At 45.2% G+C, this 24757-nt stretch overlaps 1 protein-coding gene across 5 annotated transcripts in view; it reads left to right on the top strand.

The window, feature by feature from the left end:
• The window catches only part of ap3b1a (adaptor related protein complex 3 subunit beta 1a), an 84565-nt gene that overhangs the window by 58558 nt on the left and 1250 nt on the right, over positions 1-24757 (top strand). For all 5 annotated transcript variants that reach the window (XM_071350934.1, XM_071350931.1, XM_071350933.1 and 2 more), the window contains 4 exons: positions 4880-5108; positions 9954-10038; positions 10647-10744; positions 11695-11833. In XM_071350934.1, the coding sequence (XP_071207035.1) occupies positions 4880-5108; positions 9954-10038; positions 10647-10744; positions 11695-11833 (551 nt within the window). The remainder of the gene's footprint in view (positions 1-4879; positions 5109-9953; positions 10039-10646; positions 10745-11694; positions 11834-24757) is intronic.

Raw genomic sequence — 24757 nt, 5'->3', positions numbered from 1 at the left:
CCCCCTGACCTCCCCCAGTGTGGGTGTGCTGGGTTCAGGTCTAATTATGAATCAGCAGTGGACTGGGAGAGGCAGGAATATAGCAGACCTGCCCTCCACACACCCCTACCTGCCACTCTCTCACACACACACACACACACACACACACACACACACACACACACACACACACACACACACACACACACTGTCTGGGTATAAATAGGTTTAAATGCCCTGTAGGAAATATGCAATTGGTTGATTTGGATGGGATGTGTGTGTGTGAGAGAGTGTGTGTTTAGCAGAACATGATATGTGCGTGTGAATTTCACAATTTTCAAGAGAACATGTGGTCATCCCTACTGCCTATGTTCTGGCGGACTTACTAAACACAAATGCATCATTTGTAAATAATGTATTGAGTGTTGGAGTGTGCCCCTGGCTATCCATACATTTTTAAAACAAGAAAATGGTGCTGTCTGCTTTCCTTAATAGAAGACATTTTAAATTATTTATATATATTAAGTACATTTTAGAAATTACAATTACTTTTGATACTTAAGTATTTCTAAAAACCAAATACTTTTAGTGAAGTAGTATTTTACTGGGTGACTTTCACTTTTACTTGAGTAACTTTCTATTAAGTTATCTATACTTTTACTTATGTATGACATTTGGGTACTTTTTCCACCACAGGTAGGGGGTTGTCTGTCTGTCTGAATCAAGCACCTGATGCAAAGACTTCAATTCAACTGATGCCACCTTGTCTTGGTGTACCATAACTGTCCATGTTTCTTTGAAAGTACCAAGATTAATCACTTTTTTTTTTTCAATCTAATTTTGTGATGAATAGTCCCAGGTGAGCTAACCTCTGTCTGTGTGCTTTGAGCTAACTAACTCCTGTTGGCTTAATATGGTTGTAGGTGACTGCAGTGACATCTTGCTGACTCCTTCTAGTCAAGGTCTTCTGATAGACTGACTCAATTAATTGTCATCTCCTGACTGACTGAGGGAACAATTAAAATCAAGTCAAACACACGTCTCTTACACCTCTCTCTCTCTCTCTCATACAATCTCACGACATAATGAAATCGTCTTTCTGAAGTAACAAGCAGCCAATGTCACAAAAACAGAAATGGATTTTCAATACATCCCCATACATCTCCTAACACACACTCGTTCTCTTAAATTGGACATGTTATGCGTTCACATGCTCGCCAGATGCCAAGTTACGGTTAGCCCCTTTTGAATATGTCAGCGAGATTTTCAGGTAATTTACCAGAGAGGATGCTGGGAGGGGGTGAGCGTGTCATCCCACGGCGTGGGTGTGTGTGTCCGGGCTCTGAAGGTGACTGGAGTGTGTGTCATCCATCACAGTAGCTTCCTTTAAGTTGAGACATAATAGAGCCTCTCAATCAACTTCCTCTCCCGTTGTCACCTTCCCCCAAGTCCAGGAGAACAGACAAAAAGAGATCCACCAAGGGGGTGTGTGACACGGGAGGCAAGGTTACATCCCTATTCTGCTGTTATTTACACTTTGGGTTTGGAGGATGCGTCCTGCATCACAGGCCAACAGTGACAGAAGACTGGGCGAGGGTGTGTGTGTGTGTGTGTGTGTGTGTGTTAGGTCATTACTGTCTGCTGTGTCAAATTGGTGATGATAAGCAGTTTGAAACCCTGTCCTATCCTCCCTCCATCCCTCCCTCCTCGCTGGGGTGTTAAACAGGACCTTGAGTGCGGAGGGAGCAGGATGTGCTTGTCAGGAAGGTAAATCTGCTCTGTGAAGGCGTGGCAGACATTACGGCCAGCTTTATCGACAACGACTGCTCTGACACGAACAAAAGTGGCCCGATAAATTTCCCCCGTTGGCGTGACGGGCGAGTGTGAGGGCGCCGCACCGTGACAAATGTTTGTTTGACCCCCTTCCTGTCTGGGGGTACACGACACGTCTGGGCTGGCTATTACCAGGGGAGGATGGGGATAACCTGCTCTCCTCTACTATGTGTTATTGTAGGAGGAAAAACTGGACTTTTTGAATGTGATTAGCCAGCCTGTTTCTGTTTACTAACTTGTTTTGTCAGCACTTTGAGTTCCACCCTCTTGTATTTCAAACTGATTCTCCACACTCACACACCATGACAGTCCTGAGAATGTCTCACACACATCTCTTCTCCTATCAGTATAATCTGAAAGAGACTGGCGAATATGTCCACCCACCTCCATCTCCTGTCAACAACTTAGACACTCTTTCCCATGTCATATCACATCACAAGTCAGAAATTAGGAGTTATATTCATCCCCTTGTTTGACTCTCACCGTTGCGCACGTGTTTACTTGGACCCTTTTTATCTTTGTTGACTGTGAGGTTTTTTGACACTGTTGTGAGATTTCTCACACCTCTTTTTATAATTTCCCTCTCTCTCCCCCACACTCCCTCGTCCCCCCCTCGTCTCTCTGTCCCCCCCTCACTCTCTCGTCCCCCCCTCGTTTCTCTCTCCACCCCTCACTCTGTCCATCTCTCAGCTTGTCAACATAGCACCAACAGCAGCAGGTGTAACAGAAGGATTCAGGAGGTGTTAACTACTTGTTTTAGCGTTCTCTCACTTTACTCTCAACACAGGGTTGATATCCATGTGTCTGTCTGAGAGAGGCAGGGAGGAGCCTACTTAGTAGCGTACTTAGTATATGGGCAATATACAGTGCATTCTGAAAGTATTCAGACCCCTTCCCTTTTCCCACATTTTTTTACGCCAAAATGAGCAATCAGGGGAGACGGGCCTTGGTCAGGGAGGTGACGAAGAACCCGATGGTCACTCTGACAGAGCTCCAGAGTTCCTCTGTGGAGATGGGAGAACCTTCCAGATGGACAACCATCTCTGCAGCACTCCACCAATCAGGCCTTTATGGTAGAGTGGCCAGACGGAAGCCACTCTTCAGTAAAAGGCACATGACAGCCCGCTTGGAGTTTGCCAAAAGGCACCTAAAGACTCTGACTATGAGAAACAAGATTCTTTGGTCTGATGAAATCTAGATTGAAGTCTTTGGCCTGAATGCAAAGCGTCACATCTGGAGGAAACCTGGCACCATCCCTATGGTGAAGTACAGAGATCCTTGATGAAAACCTGCTCCAGAGCGCTCAGGACCTCAGACTGGGGCGATGGTTCACCTTCCAACGTGACAACGACCCTAAGCACACAGCCAAGACAGTGGCTTTGGGACAAGTCTCCATGTGCTTGAGTGGCCCAGCTAGAGCCTGGACTACAAGCCAGATCCAACCTGACAGAGCTTGAGAGGATCTGCGGAGAAGAATGGAAGAAACTCCCCAAATGATGTGATGTGCCAAGCTTGTAGCGTCATACCCAAGAAGACTCAAGGCTGTAATCGCTGCCAAACGGTGCTTCAACAAAGTACTGAGTAAAGGATCTGAATACTTATGTGATATTTCTATTTCATTTCTACATTTGCAAAAAAAATATCTAAAAACCTGTTCCTGCCTTGTCATTATGGGGTAGTGTGTGTAGATTGATGGGGGGAAAAAACAATTGAATCCATTTTAGAATAAGGTTGTAACGTAACAAAATACGGAAAAAGTCAAGGGGTCTGAATTCTTTCCGAATGCACTGTATGGCTATGATTGTCCTGATGTTGAGACAGACAGTTCTGTCACTGCATGGCTGGGCTGGGTGTCAACAAGGTAGCCTTTTACTGTTAATGAAGATTGAGCCACTAAACAGTGTAAAAAAAAAAAAAAAAGACGATTTTATTCGCCTTTTCACACATGAATGAGACATGATGTGGGCATCCGATAACTCAAAATGATGAGAGTGTAACACCATTTAGGCCTAGTAGCTTCAATCTTCATTAAAAGTAGCATTTTGTAACAGTTGTTGATGGGGATATTGCAGTGGAGTGTAGTTTTGTGCCGATGCGAAGTGTTATGAAACCACCTAGCCAGCTTACGTATATTTGTTTTTTTGCATGCAGCCTAATTGTGATTGCTTGCGTCTGTCTGTCTGTGTGAAGTAGATGGCTTGTACCACTATACTTAGACTAGATTATCTTGAGTCGAGAGGACTCCATTGCCACTGTCAAATCAACAATTCAAAAGAGAGTCAGGCCGGTTAATCAGAATAAGAATGCACAGAAAATAGAATGAATGAAAGAACGAACAGAATACAGAATGAACGAGGGACCATGTTAATGTTGCTAGGGGAAAATAAAGAACAAGAAAAACACTCCTCTTAACCCCCAGAATTGATCAGTAAGTTTCTCCCTCTTCTCCTCCTGACAGGGTGTTTTGTCTTGCCTCTCTATGCTATGGTAATTACAGTTCCTGCTATTGAAAAGGTAAAAGCTCTGTTAATAGAAAGCTGAATGGCAGGCTAGGCCCAGAGCAGTCCTCTAGTGTTCCCATTCATTAAGCCAGAGCAGTCCTTCAGCCTGCCGTGGAGCCGCATCAGACTATCCCACCCACTCACTACTAACCTGCCTGATTGGGGACATACTATATAGGAGTAATAATAATACATTGGGTTTATATGGCACTTTTCTAGGACATGGCTGAAATGGGCCTTTTTCCAGGAAGAATGGTTGATGGTTAATGAACAGAGCTAGGCATAAGTTGTCAACAAAACCTCAGTTATCCTGCAGTCGTAAGTGGAGTAGCCTATGGTAAGTAGATATTTAATGAAGAGAGCTGGACCTACGTTACCAAACAACATACCTACTTCTATGTGGGGTTATCTGGGTTTGGTTACCTGACAAAGACCATATTTGTCAAAATGTTATCAACCAACATTCTGTTCTTCAGACCTTTTCATATTCTCATTGGTCCACTCTGTGTGTGTGTGTGTCCCTGTTTACTCAGCTCTGTCCCCTTTCTCTCGCCTTTCCTGTCCAGGTGAGAGGTCCAGCGTTTGTCCCAGAGAAGAGCCATGACCTGCTGCACCGTATGACAGGTAAAGGTCTGTCAGCCCAGTACCAGTTCCCCAGACAGCCCTGTCTCTACCAGCCCACCATGGTCTCAGTCCAGATCAGCCTGACCAACACCACAGACCACCCTCTGGAACAGATCCACATTGGAGACAGGAGCCCCACAGGACTCAACATACACTGCTTCAATACTATAGGTGAGTTACATAACATAATACACTGCTTCAAAACAAAGTTTATTTGTCATGTGCGCTGAATACAACAGGTGTAGACCTTACAGTGAAATATTTACATACAGGTTCAAACCAATAGTGCAAAAAAGGTATTAGGTGAACAATAGGTAGGTAAAGAAATAAAACAACAGTAAAAAGACAGACTATATACAGTAGCGAGGCTACATACAGACACCGGTTAGTCAGGCTGATTGAGGTAGTATGTACATACTATAGGGGAGTTAGATAACATAATACACTACCTGACCTTACCTAAGTATGTGGACACCCCTTCAAATGAGTAGATTTGGCTATTACAGCCACACCCATTGCTGACAGGTGTATAAAATCCAGCACACAGCCATCCAATCTCCATAGATAAACATTGTCAGTAGAATGGCCCATACTGAAAATCTGTGACTTTCAACATGGCCCCGTCATAGGATGCCACCTTTTCAGTTCGTCAAATTTCTTCCCTGCTATAGCTGCCCCGGGCAACTGTAAGTGCTGTTATTGTGAAGTGGAAACGTCTAGGAGCAACAACGGCTCAGTGTTGGTGGCCACACAAGCTTACAGAACGGAACCGCCGAGTGTTGTAGTGCGTAAAAATCGTGTGCCAACTGTAAAGTTTGGTGGAGGAGGAATAATGGTCTGGGGCTGTTTTTCATGGTTCTGGCTAGGCCCCTTAGTTTCAGTGAAGGGTAATCTTAAATCTACAGCATACAATGACATTCTAGACGATTCTGTGCTTCCAACTTTGTGGCAGGCCCTTTCCGGTTTCAGCATGACAATGACCCGTGCACAAAGCGAGGTCCATACAGAAATGTCGAGATCGGTGTGGAAGAACTTGACTGGCCTGCACAGAGCCCTGACCTCAAATCCATCGAACACCTTTGGGATGAACTGGAACACCGACTGCGAGCCAGGACTAATATCAGTGCCCAACCTCACTAATGCTCTTGTGGCTGAATGGAAGCAAGTCCCCGCAACAATGTTCCAACATATAGTGGAAAGCCTTCCCTGAAGAGTGAAGGCTGTCAGAGGAGCAAAGGGGGACTAACTCCATATTATTGCTCATGATTTTGGGATGTTCGACGAGCACGTGTCCACATACTTTTGGCCATGTAGTGTATATGCACTAAACAAAAATATAAACGCAACGTGTAAAGTGTTGGTTTCATGAGCTGAAATAAAATTCCCCGAAATGTTCCATGCGCACAAAAATGTATTTCTCTAAAATTGTGTACAAATGTGTTTACATCCCTGTTAGTGAGCATTTCTCCTTTGCCAAGATAAGCCATCCACCTGACAGGTGTGGCATACCAAGAAGCTGATTAAGTTCACAAGTAAACATTTGCTTAACAAGTCAAGTTGCATGGACTCACTCTGTGTGCAATAATAGTTTTTATCATTTTTTTTATTACTACCTCATCTCTGTACGCCAAACATACAATTATCTGTAAGGTCCTCAGTCGAGCGGGGAATTTTTAAACACAGATTCAACCACAAAGACCAGGGAGGTTTTCCAATGCCTCGCAAAGAAGGGCACCTATTGGTAGATGGGTAAAAATAATAAAAACAGACATTGAAAATCCCCTTTGAGCATGTGAAGTTATTAATTACGCTTTGGATGGTGTATCAATACACCCAGTCACTACAAAGATACAGGTGTCCTTCCTAACTCATTTGCCAGAGAGGAAGGAAACCGCTCAGGGATTTCACCATGAGGCCAATGGTGACTAAAACAGTTACATCGTTTAATGGCTGTGATAGGAGACAACTGAGGATGGATCCACAACATTGTAGTTAATCCACAATACTAACCTAAATGACAGAGTGAAAAGACTGAAGCCTGGACAGAATAAAACTATTCTAAAACATGTATCCTGTTTGCAACAAGTCACTAAAGTAATACTGCAAATAATGTGGCAAAGCAAGTAACTTTTAGTCCTGAATACAAAGTGTTATGTTTGGAGGAAATCCAATACGGCACATTACTTAGTACCATTCTCAAAATTTTTAAGCATAGTGATGGCTGCATCATGTTATGGGTATGTTTGATATCAATCGTTAAGGACTGGGGAGTTTTCAGGATAAAACATTTACGGAATGGAGCTAAGCACAGGCAAAATCTTAGAGGAAAACCTGCTTTCCACCAGGAACCTTTCAGCAGGACAACAACCTAAAAAACAATGCCAAAACTACATTTGAGTTGCTTACCAAGAAGACAGTGAATGATCCTGACTGGCCGGGTTACAGTTTTGACTTAAATCTATGACCTGAAAATGGTTGTCTAGCAATGATCAACAAACAATTTGACAGAGCTTGAAGAATCTTGAAAAGAATAATGAGAAAATGTTGCACAATCCAGGTGTGGGAAGCGCTTAGATTTACAGCTGTAAACACTGCCAACGGTGACTCTAACATGTATTGATTGACTCGGAGTTGAATATTTATCTAATCAACCTTTTTATTTTTCATGATATTCTTTTACAAATGTTAGAATTTTTCTTCGACTTTGACATGACATTTTTTGTAGATCGTTGATTTAAAAAATGACTATTAAATCCATCTTAATCCCACTTTGTAACACAATAAAATGTGGAATAAGTCGAGGGTGTACACTGAGTGTACAAAACAATAAGAACATCAGCTCTTTCAATGAGACTGACCAGATGAAAGCTATGATTCCTTACTGATGTCACAAATCCACTTCAATCAGTGTTGATGTAACTCAATATTACAACGACGGTGTTTTTAATGTTTTGTACACTGTGTATTTAGGACGGGCTCATTGTAATGGCTGGAATGGAATATATGGAGCGGTATCGTGTGGCTCAGTTGGTAGAGCATGGCGCTTGCAACGCCAGGGTTGTGGGTTCAATTCCCACGGGGGGACCAGGATGAATATGTATGAACTTTCCAATTTGTAAGTCGCTCTGGATAAGAGCGTCTGCTAAATGACTTAAATGTAAATGTATCAAACATATGAAAACCACATGTTTGACTCCTTCCATTAATTCCATTCCCGCCATTCCAATGAGCCCGTCCTCCTATAGCTCCTCCCACCAGAGCGAGAGAGCCAGAAACATCATCCAGGTTACGTATTACGCCAATATCGAGGGAAAGGCCTTAACTACCCTGCATTACACTGCCATCCAGGACCTAATGATTTTAATGTAAAACGAATTCATTTGCACATACAGGTATGACCTCTCTTTCTTACAATTCTATATGAGGCCTCTTATGTTCCGTGACATTTTAAAATAGGTGCTCTGCTGGTCACTCCAGACCCTGTATTAGTAGGTCATTATACTATGGAGGACTATAAGCCTATATGATAGGAAACCATCAAGACCTTGTTTTCTATTATAATCTTCTATAGCTGAGATTGGGCGTATTAATCCACATAATCCCTGGGAGGCCATATTGATTAGCGAATATCTCCATTCATAACACACACACACACACCTCTGGGCCAACTCTCCCTGCAGACATCAAAGAAAAGCAAAAGAAGAGATGAAAAAAGAAAAGTGGTGTGCGCTCAAGCACGTTAAAAGCTTCAATTGGCTGTGGATTGATTGGGCATTGAAGGAACTCAGGCTGCCAAACACTGGGTAATTGGGATCGATTGAGTTTGGTGTGTGTGTGTGTGTGTGTGTGTGTGTGTGTGTGTGTGTGTGTGTGGGGAGTCGGTTTTCAAATTGAGCAGGAGAAAGTGAATGCGGAAGAAATACCTTACTCTATCACAATGTCTTAAAAATAAATGATACAGAGCACTGTTCCTACAGTAGCATGGCTCACAATGTCTTTCAACATATCTGCCGCTTCCACACCTGCATCTACATGTATTCATCTACTGTAGTAAAGTCCACCTTCCTCTCAAAGCTAAAATGTAGAGGGGGATGAGGAGGAGAAAAAGAGTGAGATGAGGGAAGAAGTTAAAGAGATGGGGCAAAAGGAAAAGAGAGAAAGAGGGGTGACATAAAGCACCTTTGAGGCAGGAGTGTTGATAAGAGGAGTGTTTGATGTCTCTGTTTTTAGTGTCTGGCCTCTGGTGTCCAGGGTCCTCCTCTGTGTGAAACAGAGTTCCACGCTAAAACACCTCCACTCCACAGAGAAACACAGGGCTGCTCAGGAGAGCATAGAGGATGACTCTGTCGATCTGTCTCTTCTAGGCCTCTTTCTCCCTCATCCTCATCCTTCTTACTTTCTCTACCTCACAGATCTCTCTGCTCCATGTCTTTCTCCTTCTCTTCCTTCCTCATCTCTCTCTCATCCCTCTCTCTTGTCCTACTTTATACATAGCCATCTCCTCCCTCTCTGTCTCTCTCTCTTTTCCTCTCCTTCACTCTCCCTTCATACCCTGACGTTCTCTTTGACAATCCTGTTGTTTTGGAAATAGGCTATTCTTTTTTTGGTTTCGTTGTTGCGGAGGATGAGATTGAAAGATGGATTTCTCACACGCAGTGGCCTGGCTTTGTGAAGTAGAAAACACAAGTAGTGTCTGTCTGCATGCCTGTCTGTCTGTTCCACTCTAATGCCCTCCTCTCTCTCATTCTGCCCCCTCCCTTGTCACTCTCTTCCTCTCTTGTCTTCCCTCTTCCATCTCTCTCTTCTTCCTTTGACCACTCCCTCGCTATCTGTTCTGGTCACTCACTTCTTTCTTCCTCTCTTCCCTTTCTTCTTCTGCCCTCTCCCTCCCCTCTGCCCTTGTAACTCATTCCTCTCTTCCTTTCCTCCTCTTCTCTCACTTCTGCCCCCATCCTCCCTCTCTGCCCTTTTCACTCACTCCTCTCTTCCTCTCATCCTCCTCTTCTCTGTTCTCAGAGTCTCTGGAGCCAGAGGCCTCAGTGACTGTTTTCATGGGCATCGACTTCAACGACTCAACACAAGCAGCCAACTTCCAGCTGTGGTAAGATACCCTGTCTTTATACACAGTGAGGCTGAAACAGCTATGGCTCTCTTCCTCTTCTCCCTCCTCTTCTTCTTCCTCCTCCTTCTATCCCTAACTTGCTTTTCTTCTAGCTGTAGAAGAAAACTCCCCTTTTCCGGTCTGTTATCTCCATCTCTTCTCTACCCCCCCTCTTCCTCCTCTCCTCTCTGACCTGACTCCCAGGTGAGGCATCACCCACCATTGATCCTGTTTCAGAGATAACAATTATCCCCCTCATTAATGAACTCTGCTCTGACTTCCCAGAACAGAACAGCAGTCTATGCCACCACCTTTCTGCGCTGCTCCGTTCGCTGATCAATAGGCTGATCAGAATTTTTGGGGGGACAGAGCAAATCAATCCGTGCCAAAATGCCAATCACCCAGTTTGTTTTGTATGGCAATCAGAAAAGAGAAAATGTCACATACACACCCCTAATTTCAATTTTTTTTAGCATTACCGGTAGCTTGATTTTGTTATTAGGTATATTGCAAAACACTACAGTACTATTATACACACAGACAGAAACATAACACAGTAACATAGTTGTGGCCCTTCGACACTCACTGTTGTCCTGTTTGTCCATCAGTACGAAGGAGGACCATTTCAGTGTGTCCATCCAGCCTGCCATAGGGGAACTCTTCCTGCCCATCACCATGACCGAACTGGACTTCCGCAAGGAGCAAGGTGAGCTTTCATACCGCGTTAACTACAAAAAATATCATAATCATTATCTTACACAGTCAGACTAAACATTATCTACATTATCATCAACATGACCAATCACTCCGTATTTCATGGTGTTTAGGATAAGTCACTGTTAAAAAAAAAGTGCTACTGAGCCGTGTGCTGTAGTCAGACCAGTCAAAGCAGCAACAAAGGCAGTTTGTTGTTAATGGCTTCATAAGTGATGCCAATAATACAGGCCTGCTTTTTATGGAGGCTTTAATGCAGAAATGCGTCATAATAAAGATACATTTTCCATTCAACTTCAATGGTCCTCCAAGAGTGGCTGAAATATCTTGTAAACACACACACTCACATACACACACCGAGGAGAGCTGTTGAGAGAATGTGGTATGTAGGCCACCACTCTTCTCTAAGTGTCTACTAATGCCTTCCTCGTCTGGTTAATTCATTAATGAATCTTCATTCACTAGATTCGTATTCTGATCTCTACTCCTCACAGCAATCAGGGAGAAGAGGAGACAAAGGCTAGATTTAACCCACCCCTCTCTTTTTAAAGAAGATTCTTTAAACTGAACAACTTTCCTTCTCTTTAGGCGGTCTTTAAACAGATTTGTTATTTTGACCTGAATGGAGTAGTGTGTGTCCCCACACACACACACCACTCACTCTAACCTGCCTCCATCCCTCCCTCTGCCATTCACTCCAGTCCTCATTAAAAACTATTTCTGGCATGTTGGGTGCACTTTCTTTCTTCATCTTCCACACAGTCAAGCTCTCAAGCACTATGTTCATTTCCTGTCATCTGTCAGAATGAGGAGAGTGTGCTGGCTGTGTGTCACCGGGTATTGAGTGCAGTCAATGAATATTATTCTCCAGCGCACCTGCAAAGCAACCTCTAGATGTGATGTGAGTGCATCATTTCACTTAACTGTTTCTCACCCAATCAGGTAAACTGCTGGGCATGAACGAGAGCTCGGCAACCATCACCATGGCAGCAGAGAACATGACCAGCCAACCAATCAGCAGACCAGTGGCAACCGTGGCCAACCTGGGAGTGGTTCCATCCGGTCAAGACAATGTCCACAGGTGTGTGTGTTTTTGTTTTTTGTGTGGCTATTTAAGGTTAGGGATTGGCATTTTGAATGGGAATGAATTGTTTGGTCCCCACAACGATAGTAAAACAAACGTGTGTGTGTGTGTGTGTTTGTTTTTTCGGCTCTGCTTTGCACGTATGTGTATGACTATCTGTGTGTGTCCCTGCCTGAGACGGCTCTGCCAGGGGAATGCCTAGAGAACGGTGTGTGTGAAGTCTTGCTGTGTAATTGGTGTACACAGGGTGTGCTAATGAGCTTCCTTCTCCGTCACGCACACACACACACCTGACGGATAATTACCCCTCCATCTATCTCTCTCCTGCTCTCTCTCTCCGTTTCCTCACCTGTCTCTCTTTCACTTCCTCTTTGTCCCTCTTTCTGTCTCTCCTATCTTTCCATCTGTCTCCCACTTTGTCCCTCTTTTACTTTGTCTCTACCTCCCTCCCTGTCTATCCAACTGTCTGAAAATAAGGGATCTTAGGGGGAGAGAGGGAGGACAGGGGATAAACAGAAGGGGATAGAAAAACCAAGGGGGAGAAAGGGAGAGATGGAGAGAAGGAAAAAGAAAGAGGAGGAATGAGACACTAGCACAAGGTTACAGGGAGCTGGGAGGAGTGGAGGAGAGGAGAGTGAGTGGAAATCAATGTTAGCCGGTGGGAGAGGCCTGCCTCCAATAAGCCCATACTTCATTTAGAATAACCAATAGGACAAATGACTCTGGGCTATCAATCTCTCTCTGCTGCCTGGCTGGCTGGCTGACGGCTGGGGAGGAAGCTACACTCTCCTCACTGTCCTTTAATGACGACACGCTCTCCTCTGGTCTCGCAATGATGACATGGACCTGGTCCAAAGACGACCCCTGAGCTAGCAGCCTCCCCTTCTGCACATCTGAAGGAGTCAGATAGGTGTACTGGAAGTTAGGTTAGGTGGAGCCGTCCACGGTTTTCTTGAGATCTGAAAGTACCGAAGAGGTATCTCATAGGTGGGGTTATATTGATGCTGCACAACTACTAGTGCACACTCTTTCTCTCTCTCACACACACACACACACACACACACACACACACACACACACACACACACACACACACACACACACACACACACACACACACACAGACCAGTGTTGACACAAATGCACACAGGAAGGATCGATGTGAGGGGAGACACACACTGAGAGCTCATTGTGGAGGTCACACTGCATTAATGTTACTGTGATGGAGGTGAACTCCACTAGGACCCCCTCTCCTCCTCCCTAGGGACAGGCCTCTCCTGCCTGGGCACCAGCACACAAATGAGGCGCTCTCCCTGGAGGTCAGGGTTCAGCCTTGAAGTGATGATCTTACATGGTATCATGTTTATATTGTGTGGTGGTATTAGCCACAATATTATATTACATTTGATATTGTGGCTATTAGAATAATTTAAGGAAGAATGCTAGCTGCATATCAGGTTCTTTGGTTTGTGCGCATGTGCACATGGGTGTATAGTGCACCTCTTCTCCCTCTCAGCCATGCAGTCCTGTTCATCACCAGCAGGGTGCAGCACTGCTACTCTCTACAAGCTGCCCTTACTAACGGAGGAAAACCTAACCACCTCAATACAGCCCAATAGATTGATGGAAAGGAGGCTGGCAATAAATCAAGCAGAAAAGAAAATGTAGAAAAAGCTGTTCTTGTTTGTGTCTAAACAGGGGGAATAGAATAAATCTGCTCTATTTTTCACTCCGTTTGAAAGCAAATGTGATCGTATTTGTATGCATTGGTTGGTTAGAGACCTTCATTTTTAAAAGTGAATTTTAAGATGTGTGTTTACTTTGCTTCAATATAACATATTTATATATCCAATTTTATTTCCATTTGGTGATGACTGAAATGGAGTTAAATGCAAATATACTTTTTGTTCTATTAGTCTTAAATTAATGAGGATGTTCAGTATTTTATCCCATAATTTTATTACTCGTAAAAATCATTATTTGATTATCACCTATAATACGAACAAATTGCAGCCCAAAGCGCTTTTAGGCTTAATAATATTTATTTGTTTTTTATTATTTTGTTTTTAGTGGGTTTGTGAGCTTTATTGTTGAATGTGCCACCAAATAATAACAATTATAACAGAAGTAGCAATTTATTTTATTTTTATTTATTTTTATTTCACCTTTATTTAACCAGGTAGGCTAGTTGAGAACAAGTTCTCATTTGCAACTGCGACCTGGCCAAGATAAAGCATAGCAGTGTGAACAGACAACACAGAGTTACACATGGAGTAAACAATAAACAAGTCAATAACATGGTAGAAAAAAAGAGAATCTATATACAATGTGTGCAAAAGGCATGAGGTAGGCAATAAATCGAATAATTACAATTTAGCAGATTAACACTGGAGTGATAAATCATCAGATGATCATGTGCAAGAAGAGATACTGGTGTGCAAAAGAGCAGAAAAGTAAATAAATAAAAGCAGTATGGGGGGTGAGGTAGGTAAATTGGGTGGGTAGTTTACAGATGGACTATGTACAGCTGCAGCGATCGGTTAGCTGCTCGGATAGCAGATTTTTAAAGTTGTTGAGGGAGATAAAGGTCTCCAACTTCAGAGATTTTTGCAATTCGTTCCAGTCGCAGGCAGCAGAGAACTGGAAGGAGAGGCGTCCAAATGAGGTTTTAGCTTTAGGGATGATCAGTGAGATACACCTGCTGGAGCGCGTGCTGCGGGTGGGTGTAGCCATCGTGACCAGTGAACTGAGATAAGGCGGCACTTTACCTAGCATAGCCTTGTAGATGACCTGGAGCCAGTGGGTCTGACGACGAACATGTAGCGAGGGCCAGCCGACTAGGGCATACAGGTCGCAGTGGTGGGTCGTATAAGGTGCTTTAGTAACAAAACGAATGGCACTGTGATAAACTGCATCCAGTTTGCTGAGTAGAGTGTTGGAAGCTATTTTGTAGATGACATCGCCGAAGTCGAGGATCGGTAGGATAGTCAGTTTTACTAGGGTAAGTTTGGCGGCGTGAGTGAAGGAGGCTTTGTTGCGGAATAGAAAGCCGATTCTTGATTTGATTTTGGATTGGAGATGTTTGATATGAGTCTGGAAGGAGAGTTTGCAGTCTAGCCAGACACCTAGGTACTTATAGATGTCCACATATTCTAGGTCGGAACCGTCCAGGGTGGTGATGCTAGTCGGGCGTGCGGGTGCAGGCAGCGAACGGTTGAAAAGCATGCATTTGGTTTTACTAGCGTTTAAGAGCAGTTGGAGGCCACGGAAGGAGTGTTGTATGGCATTGAAGCTCGTTTGGAGGTTAGATAGCACAGTGTCCAAGGAAGGGCCGGAAGTATATAGAATGGTGTCGTCTGCGTAGAGGTGGATCAGGGAATCGCCCGCAGCAAGAGCAACATCATTGATGTATACAGAGAAAAGAGTCGGCCCGAGAATTGAACCCTGTGGTACCCCCATAGAGACTGCCAGAGGACCGGACAACATGCCCTCCGATTTGACACACTGAACTCTGTCTGCAAAGTAGTTGGTGAACCAGGCAAGGCAGTCATTAGAAAAACCGAGGCTACTGAGTCTGCCGATAAGAATATGGTGATTGACAGAGTCGAAAGCCTTGGCCAGGTCGATGAAGACGGCTGCACAGTAATGTATTTTATCGATGGCGGTTATGATATCGTTTAGTACCTTGAGCGTGGCTGAGGTGCACCCGTGACCGGCTCGGAAACCGGATTGCACAGCGGAGAAGGTACGGTGGGATTCGAGATGGTCAGTGATCTGTTTGTTGACTTGGCTTTCGAAGACCTTAGATAGGCAGGGCAGGATGGATATAGGTCTGTAACAGTTTGGGTCCAGGGTGTCTCCCCCTTTGAAGAGGGGGATGACCGCGGCAGCTTTCCAATCCTTGGGGATCTCAGATGATACGAAGGAGAGGTTGAACAGGCTGGTAATAGGGGGTGCGACAATGGCGGCGGACAGTATCAGAAATAGGGGGTCCAGATTGTCAAGCCCAGCTGATTTGTATGGGTCCAGGTTTTCCAGCTCTTTCAGAACATCTGCTATCTGGATTTGGGTAAAGGAGAAGCTGGGGAGGCTTGGGCGAGTAGCAGCGGGGGGGGCGGGGCTGTTGGCCAAGGTTGGAGTCGCCAGGAGGAAGGCATGGCCAGCCATTGAGAAATGCTTGTTGAAGTCTTCGATTATCACGGATTTATCGGTGGTGACCGTGTTACCTAGCCTCAGTGCAGTGGGCAGCTGGGAGGAGGTGCTCTTGTTCTCCATGGACTTTACAGTATCCCAGAACTTTTTGGAGTTAGAGCTACAGGATGCGAATTTCTGCTTGAAAAAGCTGGCCTTTGCTTTCCTGACTGACTGCGTGTATTGGTTCCTGACTTCCCTGAACAGTTGCATATCGCGGGGGCTCTTCGATGCTATTGCAGTTCGCCACAGGATGTTTTTGTGCTGGTCGAGGGCAGTCAGGTCTGGAGTGAACCAAGGGCTATATCTGTTCTTGGTTCTGCATTTTTTGAACGGAGCATGCTTGTCTAATATGGTGAGGAAGTAACATTTAAAGAATGACCAGGCATCCTCAACTGACGGGATGAGGTCAATATCCTTCCAGGGTACCCGGGCCAGGTCGATTAGAAAGGCCTGCTCGCAGAAGTGTTTTAGGGAGCGTTTGACAGTGATGAGGGGTGGTCGTTTGACCGCGGACCCGTGGCGGATACAGGCAATGAGGCAGTGATCGCTGAGATCTTGATTGAAGACAGCAGAGGTGTATTTGGAGGGCAGGTTGGTCAGGATAATGTCTATTAGGGTGCCCATGTTTACGGATTTAGGGTTGTACCTGGTGGGTTCCTTGATGATTTGTGTGAGATTGAGGGCATCAAGCTTGGATTGTAGGACTGCCGGGGTGTTAAGCATATCCCAGTTGAGGTCACCTAACAGAACAAACTCTGAAGCTAGATGGGGAGCGATCAATTCACAGATGGTGTCCAGGGCACAGCTGGGAGCTGAGGGGGGTCGGTAGCAGGCGGCAACAGTGAGAGACTTATTTCTGGAGAGATTAATTTTTAAAATTAGAAGTTCGAACTGTTTGGGCATAGACCTGGAAAGTATGACAGAACTTTGCAGGCTATCTCTGCAGTAGATTGCAACTCCTCCCCCTTTGGCAGTTCTATCTTGACGGAAAGTGTTATAGTTGGGTATGGAAATCTCAGAATTTTTGGTGGCCTTCCTAAGCCAGGATTCGGACACGGCAAGGACATCAGGATTGGCAGAGTGTGCTAAAGCGGTGAGTAAGGCAAACTTAGGGAGGAGGCTTCTGATGTTGACATGCATGAGGCCAAGGCTTTTTCGATCACAGAAGTCAACAAATGAGGGTGACTGGGGACATGCAGGGCCTGGGTTTACCTCCACATCACCCGAGGAACAGAGGAGTAGTAGGATGAGGGTGCGGCTAAAGGCTATCAAAACTGGTCGCCTAGAGCGTTGGGGACAAAGAATAAAAGGAGCAGATTTATGGGCGTGGTAGAATAGATTCTGGGCATAATGTGCAGACAGGGGTATGGAGGGGCGCGGGTACAGCGGAGGCAAGCCCAGGCACTGGGTGATGATAAGAGAGGTGGTTATGAACATATCCAATGACACTGCTAACAATGTCTGTGTTTGAGTGTCAGTCTTCTCTCTTCCCAATCCCCAACTCTGCATTAGTTAACACATCTGTATACTGTCCTTGTGAAGTGTTCTTTATCCCTTCATCTCCCCCTGTTGTGTAGTGGTCAACACACACACACCTCTACCTCCCTCTCTCTAGTGGTCATCAGTGTTCATATGGGCTGCAGTGTGGTCACTCAGTGTCCGTATGGCGGTGTTCTGGGAAATGTACTGCTCTCTAATAGGGGTTAATAGCAGTACCCATCTGGCTGTAGCTGGTCTGATCTGACCACCCTGCTGAAGGACACTTGGTCTTGGACACTCATCTGACCACATGGCCAGTGAAGCCCAGTTAAGCTCAGCTCAGTGTGGGGTTGATGGGCGCATGCTGCTGCATTAATGGCTTTAACCAGCCAGGGCCTGTTAGTGTTGTCTACCAGGCAGCCGCTATATGTCGGACCAGTCAAAACACCATTCATGTTTACTTCAAATGTTTGCTTGAATGTTTTTCTGGAATTTTTGGTTGAATATTCATATAATGTAAAGTGCTGGAAAAGCTCTACATAAATCCAATCCAGTAACGTCTCTCGTGCAGCCAGTCGGTTGTGGTGGGTGGCAGACTGATCCTTGTTCTTCCTGACCCAGCCTGAGGTTGAATGTAAAGGTGAAGCCCACTTAGTGTTTGCATGGTGGGGTGTTGGAGGTGTACTGGAGGCAGATGGCATCAGGGAGAGGTTCTTTCCACTGAGGAGAATCACACATAATTGGAGAGTGATGCTTAGCAGCAGTCTGCCGATCGATGCCAATCCCTCCTCTCTAAGTCCGGGGGTTATCGTTTGCTTTTCTTTTCATACGCTGCAATTAATCCAGTGTTTAGCCCCTCTCACTCCTGCCTGGGGAGAGCATGGGCATACCAATGACCTGGTTAGGACCACTATCACCCCTACTGTGTGTGTGTGTGTGTGTGTGTGTGTGTGTGTGTGTGTGTGTGTGTGTGTGTGTGTGTGTGTGTGTGTGTGTGTGTGTGTGTGTGTGAATTTGGGCTCACATCTGGTTTGTAAATGGATGCTCCTCGGGGCTTCACTGTGCCCCGTTACGTTTTTTATTTTTTTTATGAGTGGGTGTGTGTGTCACCTCAGTGTGTGTCCTCTAGTCCTCGGTGTGAAATCAGAACCAGGGAGAATCCTGCCCAGAGGCCTACAGCTCAGAACTATAGGATAAAATGTTTCACCATGCACCAACCAGACAGACCTGTACACAGAAGTAACACACTCACAGAGACACTTAAAGCACACCAACCAGTGACAAATCAAACATACTGTTTTCTGGCCTGAAGAGAGAGCGAGAGATACCCCCCCCACCATCCCTAAAATCCTTAAGCCACAGTGACCACACATCTCAGGCAGCTTACGTGGAAAGAGGTTATAGCACAGGACACAGTGGCTGGGTAGGGCTAGGGCAGTTTTTTTAAACATATCTAAAGCTCTGTTTTTGGTAGCCGGAGCTTTTAGATTGGAGTCGTTAGATTGGTATATTTGAAAAATGACATATTTAGGCCTACACATTTGCTAAACGAGAAGAGAAAATGAAAGAGTGGAGGGGTAGAATGAAAGAGTGGAGGGGTAGAATGAAAGAGTGGAGGGGTAGAATGAAGGACAGAGGGATTAGTGGTGTTTTCAGTGGAGTGTGTCCTGTTGAAGTGGCTAATATTTTAATTAAGTCTGAGAGGACTGAGAGCTGCCTGATAAACTCCCTCTCCTCTGTTGATGGTAATTTAGCTGCTCCCCAGAGCCACAGCCAGACACACTGTTGTGTGTGTGTGTGTGTGTGCACATATGTGTGTCCTCCTCCCTATCCCATAGGGTGTGTCCTCCTCCCTATCCCATAGGGTGTGTCCTCCTCCCTATCCCATAAGGTGTGTCCTCCTCCCTATCCCATAGGGTGTGTCCTCCTCCCTATCCCATAGGGTGTGTCCTCCTCCCTATCCCATAGGGTGTGTCCTCCTCCCTATCCCATAGGGTGTGTCCTCCTCCCTATCCCATAGGGTGTGTCCTCCTCCCTATCCCATAGGGTGTGTCCTCCTCCCTATCCCATAGGGTGTGTCCTCCTCCCTATCCCATAGGGTGTGTCCTCCTCCCTATCCCATAGGGTGTGTCCTCCTCCCTATCCCATAGGGTGTGTCCTCCTCCCTATCCCATAGGGTGTTAGTTGGTGGGGGTGTTGTTTAGCTGTACCCAGAGACAGAGCCAGCCCAGTGGCCCCTGGTCCTGTCTACAGGCCTGTTCCTAACATGCTCTGAGCCTTCTCTATCTGCTGTGGGGGGCTCCTCTCCTCTTCACTGAGGTATTGCCAGGCCTGAGGGAGGGCTGCTTGTCAGTTCTAAGAGCGGGTCTTTGTGAGGTATTTGTCAGGCCTAACCAGGGGTCCACGGGGGGCCTTTGTCCCAGGGATGTAGTGCTAAACGGAGGCAGATGGCTGGGTGGTGTCAGCCTGTCAGCCACGTGGGGCACCAGAGGGGACAGGGAAGAGGGAGAAGGGGGCCCAGCACAGGCCTGTCACCCTAAAGAGGGGTTGGGTCACCCCGGGTCAGGCCCGCTGCCTGGCTCTTGTTAGCACCCTCAATGGGCACCATGTGTGCCCCATTTTAGTCCCCCTGTCTGTGGGGCTCGTATCCTAGGAAACCGGGCTGCTGAGAATTCTCCTGGGGGAGGGAGGGTCCCCCCACACACACTCTCTATTGCTCTCTCTGGGGAAAGGGGGTGAATGTTTGATTGACAAAAGGAGTGTGTCTCCTCCTTAATGGCTTTTTAGTCAGCTGGATAATAGACTGGCTATCTCTCTCTCTCTCTCCCTCTCTCTGACACCCCCTCACTAATGCTGGGTAATTACATGATTTGTAGTGTTTGGGAATTGTATTAATGGAGGATTTATGAGGGCCTGCTTGGTGTGTGTTAAAGGAAAGTTTCAGCCATTTCGAATGTTATATTGTTTTTGTGCATCTCTGAGTGATGTTCTATCGATTCCCTGGGTAATTTCAGTTTTCATGTGTATCTGAGTTATTGCCGTTCACGCAGGCAGAAATCTGGCCAGTATGACGTAGCACTGTGATAAAGTCACTTTCACTACACTGGAAGTTAATAGGAATACGACATTTAGATCGCAAAAACGTCTCATACATGTCAGATTTGAATACTGTCTGATGTCATAACTTGGAAGGATGTCTTCTCTCGAATGAGCCATTGATCATAATTTTGTGATATTCCTTCCTCGAGAAATGTCTAACTTAACGGTTGGTCTAGCACATTTTTCCTGTTTGTCTGACACTTTAGTCCAGGGTGCATTGCATGGTGCAGTTGCCAGAGATATTATAGAAAGGAGATGGGAATCAGATGAAATAAGGAACGTATAACACCCCACCCAGCAGACTTTCGACCAATTGCATTCACGTTGTCATGCTGTGTCACGCGATTGCTAAGCTAATCGCCACGCAATCCCTTCTCAAAGTCAGTGTATATGTCGAGAAGCGTGTCTATTTTCCTCTAAAGTACATAATGTCACGATTCCAAAGCTATACGATACTACAGATAGCATGTTAATTATCTCACATTTCGGAAAAGATTTGTAAAGATTTCTAATGCAATATTAGCATGAATTTCATCAACAAGAATGTTGATGAAATTCATGCTAATATTGGGTTTTTGAGCTAGCACCCAATAGACTCACATTCACTCCTTGAAGGAGAGCGATCCTTGTACCAGAATTGCCCAGAATGCACCGCGCGGCCCATTGACGTAGCATGGGCAACTGCCTTGTTCAGGGGCAGAACGACCGATTTTTACCTTGTCAGCTCTGGGATTCGATCTAGCAACCTTTCAGTTACTGGCCCAAAGCTCTAACCACTAGCCTACCTGCCGTCCCAACATGGTGAGATTGTAGACTCCTAAATTGATAGCTGTAGCTGGTCCCGTGTGGCTCAGTTGGTAGAGCATGGCGCTTGCAACGCCAGGGTTGTGGGTTCATTCCCCACGGGGGGACCAGGATGAATATGTATGAACTTTCCAATTTGTAAGTCGCTCTGGATAAGAGCGTCAGCTAAATGACTTAAATGTAAATGTAAATGTAAAATTGCCTAAACAAATTGCACTAACTTAACTCCCTTTTTCAGGACAATGTCTTTCAAAGATAATTTGTAAAAATCCAAATAACTTCACAGATCTTCATTGTAAAGGGTTTAAACACTGTTTCCCATGCTTGTTCAATGAACCATAAACAATTAATGAACATGCACCTGTGGAACGGTCGTTAAGACACTAACAGCTTACAGACGGTAGGATATTAAGGTCACAGTTATGAAAACGTAGGACACTAAAGAGGCCTTTCTACTGACTCTGAAAAACACAAAAAGAAAGATGCCCAGGGTCCCTGCTCATCTGCGTGAACATGCCTTAGGCATGCTGCAAGGAGGCATGAGGACTGCAGATGTGGCCAGGGCAATAAATTGCAATGTCCGTACTGTGAGATGCCTAAGACAGCGCTACAGGAGGGACAGCTGATCGTCCTCACAATGGCAGACCACGTGTAGCAACACCTGCACAGGATCGGTACATCTGAACATCACACCTGGGGGACAGGTACAGGATGGCAACAACAACTGCCCGAGTTACACCAGGAATTCACAATCCCTCCATCAGTGCTCAGACTGTCCGCAATAGGCTGAGAGAGGCTGGACTGAGGGCTTGTAGACCTGTTGTAAGGCAGGTCCTCACCAGACATCACCGTCAACAATGTCGCCTATGGGCACAAACCCACCTTAGCTGGACCAGACAAGGCTGGCAAAAAGTGTTCTTCACTGACGAGTCGTGGTTTTGTTTCACCAGGGGTGATGGTCAGATTCGTGTTTATCGTCGAAGGAATGAGCATTACACCGAGGCCTGTACTCTGGAGCGGCATCGATTTGGAGGTGGAGGGTCCGTCATGGTCTGGGGCGTTGTGTCACAGCATCATCGGACTGAGCTTGTTGTCATTGCAGACAATCTCAACGCTGTGCGTTACAGGGAAGACCTCCTCCTCCCTCATGTGGTACCCTTCCTGCAGGCTCATCATGACATGGCCCTCCAGCATGACAATGCCACCAGCCATACTGCTCGTTCTGTGCATGATTTCCTACAAGACAGGCATGTCAGTGTTCTGCCATGGCCAGCGAAGAGCCCAGATATCAATCCCATTGAGCACATCTGGGACCCGTTGGATTGGAGGGTGAGGGTTAGGGCCATTCCCTCCAGAAATGTTCGGGAACTTGCAGGTGCCTTGGTGGAAGAGTGGGGTAACATCTCACAGCAAGAACTGGCAAATCTGGTGCAGTCCATGAGGAGGAGATGCACTGCAGTACTTAATGCAGCTGGTGGCCACACCATATACTGACTGTTACTTTTGATTTTGACACCCCCCCCCCCCTTTGTTCAGGGACACATTATTCAATTTCTGTTAGTCACATGTCTGTGGAACTTGTTCAGTTTATGTCTCAGTTGTTGAATCTTATGTTCATACAAATATTTACACATGTTAAGTTTGCTAAAAATAAATGCAGTTGACAGTGAGCGGACGTTTCTTTTTTTGTTGATTTTAGCTCCGTTACATGCTGATATTGTCTTTGGTATTATTGTGTGTAGCTAGCCAGCCCATAGAAAGAGCATTGCATTGTGGATTTTGTAGTGGACTTGAGCAGCAACAGATTTCCACAACGCTTTTCCATGTTGCCACCAACCTTATTATAACACCAAAATGCTACATTTGTTCACAAAAAAATATTGTTCACACATATTAATGTTATTTAACACTGTAAATTAAAGGAATGAGTGGATTCTTCCTTTAAGAGTATAGGCAGCTGAAACACACATTGGTTGTTAATTTCATGAAGTTATAGGTCAGCTATGCAACCTTAACTTACATCCCTAAACTTAGTGCTACCCTAGACTGAAAGACTAAATGTGTATTATCATAATTCATGTTACCTTGTATCTAGTCATTCCTGTATTTAGTTGGTACTGTTACTGTTTCTTGCCACTGTAGAAGACAGGGTATGTGAACCATTTGGAATTACCTGGATTTCTGCATAAATTGGTCATCGAATTTGATCCGATCTTCATCTAAGTCACAACAATAGACAAACATAGTGTGCTTAAACTAATAACACACAAATGATTGTGTTTTTCTTGTCTATATTGAATACATAATTTACACATTCACAGTGTAGGTTGGAAAAAGTATGTGAACCCCTTGGCTAATGACTTCTCCAAAAGCTCATTGGAGTCAGCTAACCTGGAGCCCAATCAATGAGACGAGATTGGAGATGTTGGTTGGGGCTCCCTTGCCCTATAAAAAACACTCACAAAAAAATAGTTTGCTATTCACAAGAAGCATTGCCTGATGTGAACCATGCCTCGAACAAAAGAGATTTCAGAAGACCTAAGATTAAGAGTTGTTGACTTGCATAAAGATGGAAAGGGTTACAAAAGTATCTCTAAAAACCTTGATGTTCATCAGTTCACGGTAAGACAAAATGTCTATAAATGGAGAAAGTTCAGCTCTGTTGCTACTCTCCTTAGGAGTGGCCATCCTGCAAAGATGAATGCAAGAGCACAGCGCAGAATGCTCAGTGAGGTTAAGAAGAATCCTATAGTGTCAGCTAAAGACGGAATTCTCTGGAACATGCTAACATCTCTGTTGACAAGTCTACGATATGTAAAACACTAAACAAGAAGGGTGTTCATGGAAGGACACCACGGAAGAAGCCACTGCTGTCCCAAAAAAACATTGCTGCATGTCTGAAGTTTGAAAAAGTGCACCTGGATGTTGTTCAGCGCTACTGGCAAAATATTCTATGGACAGATGAAAATACAGTTGAGTTGTTTGGAAGGAACACACAACACTGTGTGGAGAAAAAAATGCACAGCACACCAACATCAAAACCTCATCCCAACTGTAAAGTATGGTGGAGGGAGCATTGTGGTTTGGGGCTGCTTTGCTGCCTCGGCCTGGACAGCTTGCTATCATCGACGGAAAAATGAATTCCCAAGTTTATCAAGACATTTTGCAGGAGAATGTTAGGCTACCTGTCCGCCAAAGCTCAACAGAAGTTGGGTGATGCAAAAGGACAACGACCCAAAACACAGAAGTAAATCAACAACAGAATGGCTTCAACAGATGAAAATACGCCTTCTGGAGTGGCCCAGTCAGAGTCCTGACCTCAACCCGATGGAGATGCTGTGGCAT

Source organism: Salvelinus alpinus, chromosome 18, assembly GCF_045679555.1.
Source record: "Salvelinus alpinus chromosome 18, SLU_Salpinus.1, whole genome shotgun sequence".
NCBI lineage: Eukaryota > Metazoa > Chordata > Actinopteri > Salmoniformes > Salmonidae > Salvelinus > Salvelinus alpinus.
The sequence above is the reverse complement of the archived record's forward strand: the minus strand, read 5'-3'. Positions and strand labels throughout refer to the sequence as shown.